Raw genomic sequence first — 14,933 nt, forward strand, 5'->3', positions numbered from 1 at the left:
CAGGTTGAAAAAGCGTCAGGAGGAGGGTCAGTCAGAGGCCGGGAATTATGACGCTAGCGGCGACGGGGACGGAGAGGCAGAAAGCGGAGCCGCCGATGAGGACGTGAACGAGCCAGAACCAGGACCGGAAGCTGATCCCGAGCAGGCGCCCGAGTCTGCCTCCAAACTGAGCATGTGCGGCTCAGTGTGTTCCTCCCCCGGCAGCTGCTAGCCCCACATCGCCTCACAGTGACGATGGCAGCTCTCTCTGGCGGCTGCGGTGTTTGTGCCATGCCAATAGATACCTTCTCACCTCTCTCTCATGTCGTAGCCTACAGCGGAGGAAACGGACAGCGTGGCAACTTGACGCACAGCAGCAGCTCCCAAAACGGTTCCCATCATTTACGCCCCCCGCCCCCCCATAGCATCTTTTTGGTAAGGCATGAATGAAGCGGAATCCCAGAGAGTCCCTGCCTATTGTACCTACCGCCCTAGAGTAAGCTCCAACTTCTATGCAATGTTACAGTATAGCATGACAAATAATAAGGTATCACTTACTAGGAGGTGTCGTTCCATAAGCAGAAAGCCACGCGAGCATGATGACATCCCGAGCAATAGCAGTCTGCGGCTTTTTGAATGAAGTTAGTGGTTTTGGTGGAGGTGCCTCCCTTTATTATCCCTGTTCCAGATCCGATGGGGGACGACTGAATTATTCAGCACACAAAGGCACTCGGTTTATTTTATTGCCTGTGTCTTCAGTTCACTCTTCCCCCACTTTCATGTGATGTGTGCCCTAATTTGGAACATTTTTTTCCTCCTGGAGCGCCTTCCTCTTGTTGCAACACCTTCCTGTGATACATTTCCAGTAAGTGTTGATGGCTTTCTGCAGTCAGCAAAGACAGTGTGACTGGTTTCATGTTGTAAACCTGTTTAAAGTTGTGCCTGTCGATGATAATCGGTATTTGTTAATCACACCGTAGCCATGGATGCATTTTAGGGCAGATTTTCCTCTTTTAAGTCTTAACCAGCTAGCTGTTTTTTCTTTTTTCCCCTTCAGGCCTTTTTAGGACGATAAGGTACTGAAGTTAAAATCAGTCCAGCAATCAGAATGAAAGGTTGTGCTTGTCACTGTGTCCAAAACGCTTATGAAGATATAGTATTTTAGCCCTGCACCAAGCTCTGACCCAAAGAGGGTTCTGAAACTCAGCTCATTGCCAACAATGGCATCCTTTACAAATCTTTAAGAAAGCTCAGTTTGCTTTACTAGACTTCATCATCTTGTTAAGTGCTTGGTTTAGGATAAAGATCATCTCCCTGTAGAGGTTGGTTTGGGGTAGCTGTGCCCTGTCGGAACGTCAAACCGCATTGATGAGCTACTCTTTGATTGTCGTAGTGAGAGTGGTACATTTTAGGGTGGCGCCGTTAATCTCAGTCTGAGAATATGTAGCAAAAGACCACCTTAAAAACCCGAAGGCCTAACAAATTGAAAAACCGTGTAAATAGCATACAGTGTAGGTAATTAAACTCACCACAGTTTTATGTGGGACTGCTAACTCGACGTGTAAACTTAAGGAAGAGCTGTGTGAAGCTTCACACCACTTCATCCCGCTCTTCTTTCCAAGTGTGCAGGCACAACTTGTAGGCAATATATGCCAAAGCTTTTCTACCATTTGCAACCATTTCTAAGGAACTTTGAGTGTGTGAATGTATGTCTCTTTATCCCTCTGATAACATAAAGTCAGTTATTTCTGCAAGTGAAGACACCGTAATTTATACAATCATAATGTGATGATGTGCAAACTGTCTATTTCAGGTAATGCATCTTGGGAAATACACCTGTTTGCTGTCTTGATGCAGCATTTCCACCAGTAGAGCTGTTTACCCCGGCAGCTTTGACTAACCTTTGGGGGTTGGAGCCACAATTTAATGTTGCACTCAGTTAATTTTGTGCCATCGCCTGCTGTAATGTTAATTGTGAGGTGCAGACAGAACAGTGTTGGCTTAAGTGCATCTCTGCACTCCTAATGGATGATGAGGATGAAACCAGAGAGTTTTGCCACTCTGCTCGGTCAACGAATGGTCTAGTCTCCACAGTGTAATTAGTGGACATGAGTGAAATATCACACGAGCAGGTAAAACAGTATTAGCTACAATATTTGCTTCACTCTTTCTTTACTTTCGCCTAAACAGCTAACAGAAACAGTTAGTTAATGCCCAGCTGTTAACCAACTTGGTGATTGAAGCTTTCGTATTAAAAAAAATGATGTTCTTGTGCCCAACAGGGGGATTAATTTAGGCCCAGTGGCTTTCCGAGGAAGATCAATACTCATGTCTTTGTTTTAAATAAAGAGCTAGAGTAAGGTAGTGATTAGCCTAGCTTAACATAAAGAGTAGCCACAGGGCAAAACACCTTACCAAAACCTGTAAAAGCTTATAAGTTACCATTTGTCTTGTGTGATTAATTCTTATATAAATATTAATGTAGTGTTAATGTGCTCTGCTGGTTAAACAGCTAGATGTAGTGAATGAGTGGTCCTTAAAGGATGGATAAAACGTTCAACATATAGCTACACCACTAACTGGGCTGCTGAACCACCAATGGTTTGATTTAGTTTCCAGTTTGAAACATCACATGCAGATCGTAAGAGAGCCAGATGGATCTGTACAGCAGGCTGTGGAGGGATTTCAGGCGATGGTCATCTGACAGGCAAGAGTTGTGATTTTGCTGGCAGGGCTGCTCCAGCTTTGTAACGTCTTTCTGTTTTTAAAGCTACAAATAAGAACTTGATGAATTCTGTGTTAATGTTCTTTCAGTGTTATAATGTGAGAGTTGCCTAGTAACAGATTGTTCTAACATAATTATGAAAAAAAGCCAAACTCTGATACATTTTATTCAAGTAATGTCACTTGATAGTAAAGTGTTACCAGTTGACATGTTTCAAATGGAAACTTAAATATGAATCTAAGATGAAATCCAAAGCACACAGAGCTCTGTATATTCTACTGTAATAATACATTAGCTCATTAGTTCAGGTATGGGCTGCTTCACAATTTGACAGATCGATGTGTTAGCCTAGCACAGAGGGTATATTTTTACTAGGAGCGCAGTCGTGAAACTACAGTTTCGCACATGCAGGGTTGAAAAATATTTACAGTGTTCACAGTAACTCTGATATGATGTGAACATTGCATTAACCTCTATCAAAAGAGACAAAAGACGGTATCAAATTTGGCTTATGACATGTTTGCTCTTAGCTAGCTTGCTAACATTAGACGCTAGGATACGGAGACTTGTAATTACAGCTTTTTCACACCAGCCATTTTAATATGAAATACCAGGTAAACATGTTCTACAAATGCCATTAATGAAGGTTCTGTTATTTAAACTTTGAAAAGCTTTAATTAATGTGATAAGTTGACCTATGTTTATTTAGCATTTTATGTCAAAATGGCTGCTGTGTGGTCACCATAGCTAATTTTAAGCTAACGTAATAGCTGATACTTTCAAAACGCAGGCTGACTGCTTGTTAAAGTTTTTTTTGTTTTTTTTAAATAAAATGGATCTATTATTAAGTGCTTGTTGAATTTTTAAATCTCCAATAAAACTCAGACAAGTAGGAAGTTGATAAAATGATGTAACTTCCACTGTTAAGCTAGGCTAACGGTTTCCCAGCTCTAGCTGTGCAGTTGACGCTCAAACCTGAATGACAGATGCTTTGTGACCTTGTTCCCAAAGGGAAAGCAAATAGGTGTATTTCCCAAAAGTAAGCTGTTTCTTAAAACACTACATTATGATTAGATTAAGAAGCTTTCTTAAAGAGACATGAAATGTTATCTTCCAAGTCTGCCAAAACGTGTGAGAAATTGAATAGTCTTGAGCCCTGTGCTTTTATTTTGCATGTACCTTTACAGTATAAGCCTGTTTTTTGCCAAAGCCTGGAGCTTGAGCCCTACCGGCTGATTTGTGCATGCACAAGCTTTTGGTAATAGCATACCTCGACGCTCACCTGATTATCGACACAGTCCAAAATCAGAGTATAACCGGCCTGCGTGACTGTTTCTGGACAGTGAGTTTTGTGAACTTTAAGCTGTACAAATCGTATAATCCCAGTGTTACATGGATGGCATGATATTTTAGATGATATGCAGTACCTTTTTGACATCCTGTAGGTTGTCTTAATGCTTTGTTCCAAGTATACAGGCTCGTACCCTCATGGTGAGTGGAATGAGGTCAGCAGCTGTGTGTCTGTTGTGGATTAAGTGTTGCATTGTTGTCTCTGCAGCAGAAGATGAAGATTTGAAACTGGGGCAAGTTTTCACTTCACCTCAATACAGAAATTGCTGCATTAAAAAAGGAAAAAAACAAAATAAAACTGATTGTCTCCATTTGTGGTTATTTCTCAGACTCTGTCGGCACAGCATCAGACTCATCGTAGGCCCGAGGAGCGTGTGGAAAAATGTGTTAATTATGTAAATGGAAAATATTTGATTTCAACAGTTGATTTAGGCGTAGCTTTTCTCAAAGCTACACCAAACTGATCTAGACTTTCGTTCCTTGATATCAGTGATCATTCCTACTTGGATCGTGCTTGCAAACCCTCCTGACATATTTCTTCATGTATTAATGTTCTGTGTTTTAAAACGAGCCGTCGTGCTATAGGGTTTGACCAGCAGCAGCATGTCTCAACCATTTTCTCACCAACTCTTTTGAGATTCTGTAGGTGTCTTAACTCTGTGGATACAGTTTGAAACTCAGTGCCCCATCGAGAAAAGAAATCGAGAAGAAAAATGTGATCCATGCCACTCGTTTCCTCCCTTATGATCCTACTTTGCATAATGTTCTTGTGCTGCAGGATTTTTACAGGGAATCAGTGAAAGGCCTTGTTGCTGAAACGGAAACTGCTCCGTGTGTTCAGAAAACATGCTGCTTCAATCGCTTTGATAACGAAAATAAATCTCCTTCCAGTAATTTGGTGTGTGTGTGTGTGTCATTTTTACCCAAATGCAGCTTTAATGGCAAAGTTTGTTTGCGGACAGTAGGGGGCAGTGAAGAGCAGGGGCATGTACTGGGTGAACAGAGGCATCCCTAGTGAACTGATCTCTAAATAGCAGTGTACAGTGAAGAGGAATCCAGGACTGGCTAGAATAGAGACGAGGCTGTCACAGGATTTGTAACTATACATAATGCAGAGGCTTGGCTTTGTTCAAAACAATTCCTCTTTTTTTTCTTGTACGATACAAACTTCATATGGAAAAATAAAGAATCAATGGACACACAGTTTTGAGTTTTTTCTTTAAAAAGAAAATTCAAAGTCCACCCTATATGGATGTCTGCTTGGCTCAGGACTGGCTTCTCTCCCCTGGATCTTCAAGGATGTCCACAGCCGTCTTTCCCACATTGTCCATCAGGTGGCGCCACTTTGGGGCCTCAATGGCATCCAGAAGAGCAGCCAGCTCAACCTCCAATTTTTCAACCGTGTCCTCCACTTGCTGCAGGAAGCGTGAGACATACGCGGTTGACAAATAAATAATACATTAATAAGTTGTAGTATGAATAATAGAATCATCACTGATGAATAATGAATCTGAATGAATAAAACAGTTTCCCAAAACTGCTGGTAACGTAAGGTAAGATCTGAGCAAGACTGGGGTTTGCCGGATGAGATGAATGTAGAGATCTGGAGTAGATCACTAGTGTATTAAAAAAGTTATGAAAAAAATTTATTTTGTAGGAAATCTTGAGGAATTTTAGGTATTCATTCTGACAAAACCAAGGAGGGAAGGAGTTCCAAACCCTGATGGTTTCAAACCACTGAGGCCTAAATGTGAGGTTAATTAGAAACTACACCTTCTCCACTACATCCAGGCGGTGGTGAAGATTCGTGTGCTCCTGACAGGCGCTTGAACGCACCGCTCGAGGCAGAAGGTCGGGCTCAGGACCTGAAAACACATTAGATGTATACTCAGTGTTACAGATGCACAGTATAAGCAAACAAGATGTAATAATAAATCATGAAAGGTACTCGTGCTTTAATAATATGCTGATTTTAACACAGTATGAGAGACGAGAATAAGGAGATGTATTTATTCCTGTGAGCTTAACAAAACTTTAATCACACACTAAAGGAACTGCTCCAGTATGGGAAGTTAAAGAGAGAGGTCACATTATTGCTGAGGTATAAAAGTTAACATCAGTGCCTTTGTCACGCCACAATGCAGCCAGCTGATTAGGAGAGCTGAACTAAAAGATCGATCACTCATCTGTTTTATATCAGCTCAGAGTTGTGTAATCCTAGGCTCACTGTGTTCACGCAGGACTGGAGGTAAATTAGAACAATACAACTGCATGCAAAGATAACGCAAAAGCAGGCATGTTTTTACAGGACCACCATGGTGGCATGCAGCTGCTGGTCACAGGTTAATAATGCACGGGAAGCATATCATTTAAACATGACCGTGTCTTAGCAGTGCATAGCCATAAGATATGGAATCTGCCATTTACCTACAACTCTGGGCAATCTTAATAGGGCTGTTATCCCCCAAAAGCATGAATGCATTTAAAAATAGTGCAAACTTCAAATAATAACCACATGGGTGTGGTTCAAACTGAATATTCTTGCCAACATACTGTAGCTTTACGAAGAATAATGTACAAACTCTTGCCTCTTGTTTCTAACATCCCAGAAACCCCTAAATAAGAAATAAAGGCACTTCCTGTCAACATTGCTCCTATCTATGTGTCCAAAGTGTTTTATATACACAATATTTGCCAACCTAAAACCCTTTATTGGCAAACCCTGTGGAGTTTACCACATCATGGGAAATGTTAACAGTCTGATGAAAATCTTGATGGGTCTTGAAGGATAATCATTCAGAAATAAAATTAAATCCAATTAAATCCAGTTCATTCGTGCTTTATGAGATAATAGCCGTACTTGGCTGGTGTGGTGGGTAAACAATAGAGTTCCTATCTTGTGGCCATGCATTACTAAGATGTTGCCACAGTGCCTTATTAACTTGTGGTTAGGACTTCATTATCACATTCTCATGTATCAAGTCAAGCAAAATTTTGTGGCTACCCAATAATATTTTTTCCATCCATGCCACCAAAAAGGCTCTGGATTTGTTGGCTTGAGTGGCAGATCGAGGCTTTGTCAAACTGTTTCAAAAACCAAGAGAGAAGAGGAGTTAATAGACAACAAGACTGGAGGGAAATATGAGAAGAACAAGAGTTCATGGTGAGGTGAATTAGTCTAAGGACAAAAAACACTCCCAAACTGGTGTCTGTGCTAGCTAGCTCACATCTATCATCATCTCTACATTTCTCTCACTGAGTGTTTGAGGATGAAAATGTATTTCCTGCTCTGTCTGAGAGGTTTTAGAGGAGCTTGTGGCTGATTTCGTTACCTTCAGACAAAGCCAGTCTAATTATTTCTTATGTTTTCCACTATTTCTATGAAGCTAAGCTAAACGACTGACTGTAGTTTGAAGTTTTGTTTGACTAAACACTAAAAACATGATGACGAATTAGAACTGAAGTCCTTATATATCACAGACATATAGCTTAACAGACGATAATTCTTTCTAGTCAAGCTGAAGATGTTTTTGACAAACAGGACCGAGTAAACCCTAAGCCAAGTATTACTAAAACTATGTGAAACTTTTCTTTTTTAAGTTTTTGTGTTTTTTCTGTGTCATTAACATTAATATTATAGAGAATATTAATATATGTCAAATATAAATGAATTATTCTGAAGGTTAAATAATCAGCCTGCAGATAAAACCTTCAGATTGCCTGCAAACATGTGAATCCAGTGAGGTACCATGTGTACTATTAATGGGATTTTAAGTTATTGACCAAAGAAATCATTACGGGTGCTGTGTCCCTTAAGTCCCTTGAATGTGTCTTTTAAATATATATATGTTACATGCAGCGTTTGGCCATGCAAACATAATGGTACTCCATGTAAACAAGCTCAAGAATTACAGGTTGGGTTTAGTTTGTCTTTAAAACTGAAAAGGTTTCTGTGCTGCTTGACTTTAGCTTGCAAAGAAAACAAATAAATATCAAAGTATATATTATTGTTACATGTCCTTATAAAGAAACAAGTCTTTGTCATCTCACTATACATAAACAAAGGACATGAATTTAAGGTAGAGCTGAAACCTAACCAGAGGAAATGTGCTTTTAGCTTATGTTGCTTATCTGCTTGTTTCCAAATGCAATGCTCCTTTTAACAGTTTATATTTTCTTGAATTATGTGACTCTTTAGTTAAACAGCAGCTGATTGATCAGGCGTACTTGAAGGCCACAGTTAGTATGCTGAGGAGACAGCCATGATGCTTGGTGTTAATTCGCTTCAGCAGGCCAGAGAGGGCCACATGCATTGTCCCAGGCATTTCCCTTCTCACAGTTAAGTTTCCAATTATCTGTTTCTCTTTGAAGCCCGGGTATTTGGGGGAAGCTTCCGTTCACTTGCAGCTCTCTGCTTCTTTTTTAATGTCTTCTTATCGGCGACAGGCCAAGCTCCCCTTGATAGTATTTATTCTTTATAAAGTAAAGTGACTGTCTCATCCATTGGCTGAATGCTTGCAGCTGTGCCGTCACTCTCATTTAGAAACAATGAAACACTTGGTGTGAATGTAGACGGCTAAAGCTTGACAACATGCGCAGTTATTGAGGATTAGTGAGCTTTATGAAGTGTTTGGCTGACCCTGACCCCTAACTAAGTATTGTAGTTAGGGGTCAATTAGTCATTTTTTCTTTTGTGGCCAACACACAAAGAGTTGACGACTTTCACTGAGCCATTTCCAACTGCATGAACATCCTTTGTTTAACAAGACTACATCTTTTCTCATCTCATGCCTCTACATTGTAATGTCCTCTATATTTAGTATGAAAGGTTCAAATGGTCAAACGTATGGAAGTATTCATCTTAGACAAAAACAGCACAAGTTAAGCAGAGATACTGTGGCTTTGTTCATCTTCTAGTCATTTAAAGAGCTGGTAATTTCTAGGTATTATGATTTGGAGCAGTGAATAAATACATCATAAAGTTATATACAAACTACTGACGCCTTAGTTCAACATTGACAACTAAACTAAAGCCTCCCCCAGCAGTTGGTCTGTATCTCTTTCTGTACATTGTACTCCTCTGTTCAGCTGTACCTGAACATCAAGCTGCCCTGATTTTACTACAACCTCTCATGGAAACATTTTTACAAGCACCATTATGGTGTCCAGAGAGTGCCAAGTTCAGTACATGCAGGAAACGGGCCAAGAAAGAGCGATGGATGATGGAAGGTACATTAAATTCATCAGGCTTCCCAGCGAGCGGACTAAGCAGATGTCTTCCTCGCTGTGTGCTCTGCAGTGGGGGTTTTGTTGCACTCGCTCTTGTGTATGAGGACTTGGCAAAGCTCGCTGCTTTGATTTGACAGTGACAGATGAATTATGAAAAGTCTGCAAAAGACATGAAGTTTTCCTACACTGGATCTACACTAAAGAGCCAGATGTGAATTTATCAAAGTGGTGGTTCTCGCTGTTGGATCTCACAACAGCCACAATCTTTTGTTGTAGTGAATGTGCTGCTGGTTTCAAAATCAAAAACAACGGGGGGAAGAAACGGAGGGATCTGGTTGGGAGTGAGGGGGGCTGAAATTCCTCCAAACCACAGCTGCGCTTCCATCTAAGTGTCAGCGTCTACACAGCGCAGCCTGCTCTTTTAGAGTAAAACTTGCAACGGGGAGCTACATGCTGAAGTTTGTGATGTATGTGGCGCTCACTGAGTCTGCAAAAATGCAGATGCGATAAAAAGGGGCGGATGCGAAATCGCCAGCTTATGTTAACAAACAGCAAGAAGGCATTTGTTCCTGTTTATGTTGGCATGTGCTTTCAGGCCATCTCGCTGAAGACTGTTTTTGCTCTTTCAGAGCTCTTCCAAGAGGTTAAGAAATCACAAAACACCCCACTACTCCCGACACACATGCACACGTAAACACACATCAAGAAAACACACCACAGGAAAAGCAAACACAGATATGATGATCTAATACAGCACCGTGCTGCAGCTGAGGACAAAGGTCAACGACCTGGTGTGTGTGTTCAGCGTGTTTGTATGTGATGCTTTTCGTGGCTCTCTATAGGAGAGCAGTTCAGCTGAGTGTAAAATTGAGAAGTCAATACAGGTCAGAGCTCACTGTTTAACTGACAGCCGCATTACTTTTAAAGTTTAAGCTACACGTCAGCTGACATTTCAGACCTTTCCTCCTTACTCCTTATAGCTGCTTCCACACTGCTGACATCCAAACTGACACTTCGGTTTGGTAACTTTACCTTCTCCTTTCAGTTTAAAACCTTCTGCAGTACTGGTCTGTTGTAGTAAAGATCTGAGCATAAAAGCACAGTTGGTGATTTACCAGTGGACCCATGTTTCTACTTCTACCCACGGTCATGAGCTTTTGGTAATGACAGAAGGAATGAAATTACTTCCTCTGGGGTGGTGGTACTCTCAAATAGATATAGAGGGAGAAGCTTGGACATTTGGAAAGGGTTCAGAGTAAAACAGCCTCCTGGAAGCCTCCTAGAAGCAGAAGCAGGAGAGAATACATCCCTCGGCTGGCTTGGTCTTGGTATCCCACCAGAAGAGCTGGAGGAGGTGACTGGGAAGCGGGAGGTCATCCCTGCTTACACGTGAATTATACTTCTGCGTCAGATCTACGTCGTAACTTATGCCATAACCAGAACCCCATTTTTACAGCCTTCTACGTAACCTGGCAGGCACCTCCTGAGAAGTATAACTACATGCTAGGTCGATGCATACCACAACGACTTGAATGGTGTGGAAGGTTGTGGTGTGGGGATACAAGATTCCGGTTACTGCATAAATTAGGACAGAGATTTATTGTAGAGGTCTAAATCAAGCTTTAGACTGCTGCCAAGGATGGATGGATGGATGCTAGATGGATGGCTGGCTGGCTGGCTGGATGGATGATGCATGCATGATGGATGGATGGATGAATGGATGGATGGATGCTGGATGGATGGATGGATGGATGGATGGATGGATGGATGATGGATGGATGGATGGGTGGATGGAAGGATGGATGATGCATGGATGAATGGATGGATGGATGCTGGATGGATGGATGGATGCTGGCTGGCTGGCTAGATGGCTGGCTGGCTGGATGGATGGATGGATGATGCATGGATGATGGATGGATGGATGGATGGATGGATGGATGGATGGATGGATGGATGGATGGATGGATGATGCATGGATGGATGGATGGATGGTGCATGGATGATGGATGGATGGATGCTGGATGGATGGATGGCTGCTGGATGGATGGATGGGTGGATGGAAGGATGGATGGATGGATGGGTGGATGGAAGGATGGATGGATGGATGGATGGATGGATGGATGGATGGGTGGCTGCCTCAGTGGCATGCAGTGACTCCAGTTTAGTTGACACATCAGTCAGCTGAATGCTACTTTCAGCTGACTGTGAAATAACTAAAGACAGCACTACCCCTGCTTCACTTGAATATAATCAGCTGATTTCAGTTGACTTCACTTTTCACTGACTTTCAGGCTGACGCTTCCATTCTTTCATGTAAAAACAAACAAACTTGAACTATATTCAGCGTGTTAAGTTCATCAGAAAAGCCATCTGGTTTCTGTGCTTACAAGTCAACTGTCACGTCCACTGCTTTTGCCTCTTGCTCTGTGACAGTTCAACAGTTTTCACTACTTTTTCTATTTGTAGCATTTACATCTTTTCTTTTTTCAAGAAAACCCAACACACGAGTCTATAACTATTGTATGACCCCATTATCTTTTTATACTTAGTGTGTGAAATAAAAACGAAGCTTTTTAGATGACATCAACTGCTGCGTGTGTGTTTGTGTGTGTTCACTCTGTTTGCTTCCTGCAGTTGGCCATTCTTGTAGTATGAAGTCAGTGTAATTCACACTCTGAGGCTGTCACACACAGATTTGGCTCTGAGGGATTGTCCCACATATTTCTGAATTTCCATTAGATTTCGGTGACACTGGAACACGCAGAGCTTAGAAATGCTGGTTTGAAGCGGCAGATGAACACGATACATGAGGTGATTGTTTGAGAAATGCTGGCAACGTATTCGCTCAAGTGTAGCCAGAGCTGCAGTTAAATTAGTAACAGATGTGCTGGCAAAATCCCGAACACACTCAAACATGCATGATGTCAGTTTGGCTTTCATGTGAGCACACATGCGCGCACACACACACACACACACACACACACACACACACACACACACACACACACACACACACACATCTGTAAACCTCTAAAGTCTATTGCACTGTGCTACAAACACATAGTGTATGTAGTAGAATGGAGTTGATCGGATGTATCTCCACTAAGCTGATCCATAAATCAGTTTTAGCGAATCAAAACGCTGATCTCTGTTCTGTGTTCTCTGACTCTTCCTGTCTGACCTGTGACCCCCACCCCCACCACACTTAACCCCATCCCTTACCTGCTGTGGCATAGCCAATCAGGAGAAGGAGGAATCCAATCGAGGAGCTAGAGGGGCAGCTCATGATGAAGACAGAAACCTGGTGGGCAGCTGGTGGCGAAGAGTGAGGAGTGTGAGAGAAAAGAAACAAAGAAGTGAGAGCCCCGAAATCACTTTAACTCAAAATTAGGACAAAAAACCAAAGATTTCTGCTCCCATAAAGCTCTTCCCCTCTCCCTCTCTGCCCCGTGTTCGGTCCTTTGCTCTCTAATCCTTCCCTCCCTGACTTGGTTGAGCTCACTTTCCTAATGAAAACATTAGAAGCGGGACAAAAAGTTCAGATTCTGGGAAGGGGCGGGAGAGATGTTCTGGGGAGGGGACTCGTCTTTTACAGCTGCACACTGGCAAGCCTTTAAACAAGGTTGTATTTAGTTTTGAGTTACTGGCATTCATCCTAAAAAGTACCTGTGGTGACTTGTTGTTTTTGTTTATTTGGAAGACAGCAAACTAGCCACTTTATTAGGTACAGGTGAGGACAAAATTATTAGACCCCCCACCAAATTTTCCCAACTGCTTTTTCAACAGAACAAGGGACTTTCAACACAGTATTTCTAAGCATTCTAGTTTTCTTTAGAAAGCATAAATGATTTCTTTTTGAGAAGAATTGGTGATGCCCACAAAGCAGGAGATAGACACACAAAGTTATCACAGCATTTCCAAGCATCAAGAAGTGGAGTGAGAAATATCATCAAGAAATTCAAGGAGAGCCACACAGTATAGAAGAAGCCTGGCAGAGGGAGGAAAAGATTTAAAGACTGGAAAGAAAACTAGTGAGAGACGTGTCTAATGACAACTGCTAAAACACTCGTGAACGACTTAGTCAAGTCAGGAATTGGAGTCTCAAAGAAGACAGTCACTAAGAACTCTGCACAGGAGTGGACTGTGAGGAGGTTACACACCGAGAAAAATGCCCTCAAGCCAGACTAAAGTGTGCTAAGGACAACCTGGAGAAAGGTTATGCATACTGGAAGTGTGTCCTTTGGTCAGATGAGATGAAACTGTTTATATTTGGAGAAAGAACAATCAGAAGAACACTGTCCCCACAATGAAACACGGTGGTGGGAGTATTAGACTGTGGGGATTCTTCATTGTGTCTAGAACTGGGAATCTCATCAAAGTTTGAAGAAATCATGAAGAAAGAAGGATATATGAAGACTTTATTTGATTTTGTCTTCCAACGAGACGGCAGCATGGGCTGGGATTGCTCAGGAGACAACTGCTAAGACACTGCAGGCTGTTATCCAGCAAAAAGGACACACATCAGGTGGGCTAACAGCCAATCACATGGCAGCAACTCAGTGCATTTAGGCTGTTAGAGATGATAAAGACAACATACTGAAGTTCAAACTGAACATCAGAATATGGAAGGAAAGTGATTAAAGTGATTTTGAATGTGGCAGACACACAGGACTAAGTGTTTGATATCTTCTGATCTTCTGTGATTTCCCCACAACCGTCTCTAGGATTTAAAAACAATGGTCCAAAAAGGAAAAAATATCCAGTGAGTTAAAGTCCTCTGGGTGAAAATGCCTTGTTGACATCATAGAATTAGCAAACGCAGCAGTAACTCGAATAACTACTTGTTACAACCAAAGTATGCAGAAGAACTTCCTTCTCTCACCCCAACCGGTCGCAGCAGATGGCCCCGCCCCTCCCTGGGCCTGGTTCTGCTGGAGGTTTTTTCCTGTTGAAAGGGAGTGTTAAGGCAGTTCTGAAGACAACAGGACATCCAACACGGTATCATCGAGGTGTACCTAACAAAGTGACCAGTGAGCGTATGTCCCAAAGTACAAGATTTCAAGGTTTTATTTATAACTCATAGCAGTGCTGTATTACACTGATTTACATCACTACCCTGCAGTGCATCCAATCTTATCTCTATCCAGACACAAGGTAAGACTGATGTAGACAATTTTCTTTTAATTTCAGTTTTATTATTCAAACAGTTTTTTGATCAAATCAAGAGAGGGTCTGAGGCTATCTGAGAAAATCCACCAGGAGGTTATTTCTGTTCAGCAGGAAGACGAAGAAATCAAAATCAATTCAGCAGCAGACAATGCCCTTTATAATCGCATTGATTGGTTCCTGTTATTCCCAGTAAACTGACTTCTCCTGCTCGCTCTCTCTGTGTCGATGACTCACACACATTGCCACACACAAACAGCAAAGACTGTTACGCATTATCTAACCTTATTAAGCCGGACTGTCTACAGCCTTCCTGCTCTGTGCTCATTTCTTTGGCCGCTTAAGCAGATCTACAGGTTAAGAAGCAGAAAACAACACTGGCGGAAAGTGAGCAAAGGGATCAGCGGAGAGAAAGAGAGTCAGCGGACATTTATGTCTGTTAGCCGATCCAAACCACAGATACAGGCCGAGGACACGGGAAAAT

General features: G+C 41.9%; 2 protein-coding genes across 3 annotated transcripts in view; one reads left to right on the forward strand and one right to left on the reverse strand.

Moving 5' to 3' along the window:
* Window positions 1–5,444, forward strand: part of stk32c (serine/threonine kinase 32C) — a 37,550-nt gene extending 32,106 nt beyond the window's left edge. For both annotated transcript variants that reach the window (XM_019367013.2, XM_019367011.2), the window contains exon 10: window positions 4–5,444. In XM_019367013.2, the coding sequence (XP_019222558.1) occupies window positions 4–211 (208 nt within the window). In that variant the 3' untranslated portion in view covers window positions 212–5,444. The remainder of the gene's footprint in view (window positions 1–3) is intronic.
* Window positions 4,989–12,812, reverse strand: LOC100695883 (placenta associated 9). Its single transcript, XM_003458693.5, has 3 exons — window positions 12,506–12,812; window positions 5,828–5,919; window positions 4,989–5,469 (listed from the first exon to the last, which is right to left on the reverse strand). Exons 1-3 carry the CDS (start codon window positions 12,567–12,569, stop codon window positions 5,320–5,322), a joined length of 306 nt encoding a protein of 101 aa, XP_003458741.1. The 5' UTR covers window positions 12,570–12,812; the 3' UTR covers window positions 4,989–5,319.
* Between the last annotated feature and the right edge of the window lie 2,121 nt (window positions 12,813–14,933).

The sequence above is a fragment of the Oreochromis niloticus genome, linkage group LG13 (assembly GCF_001858045.2).
Source record: "Oreochromis niloticus isolate F11D_XX linkage group LG13, O_niloticus_UMD_NMBU, whole genome shotgun sequence".
In the NCBI taxonomy this organism is placed as follows: Eukaryota; Metazoa; Chordata; class Actinopteri; order Cichliformes; family Cichlidae; genus Oreochromis; species Oreochromis niloticus.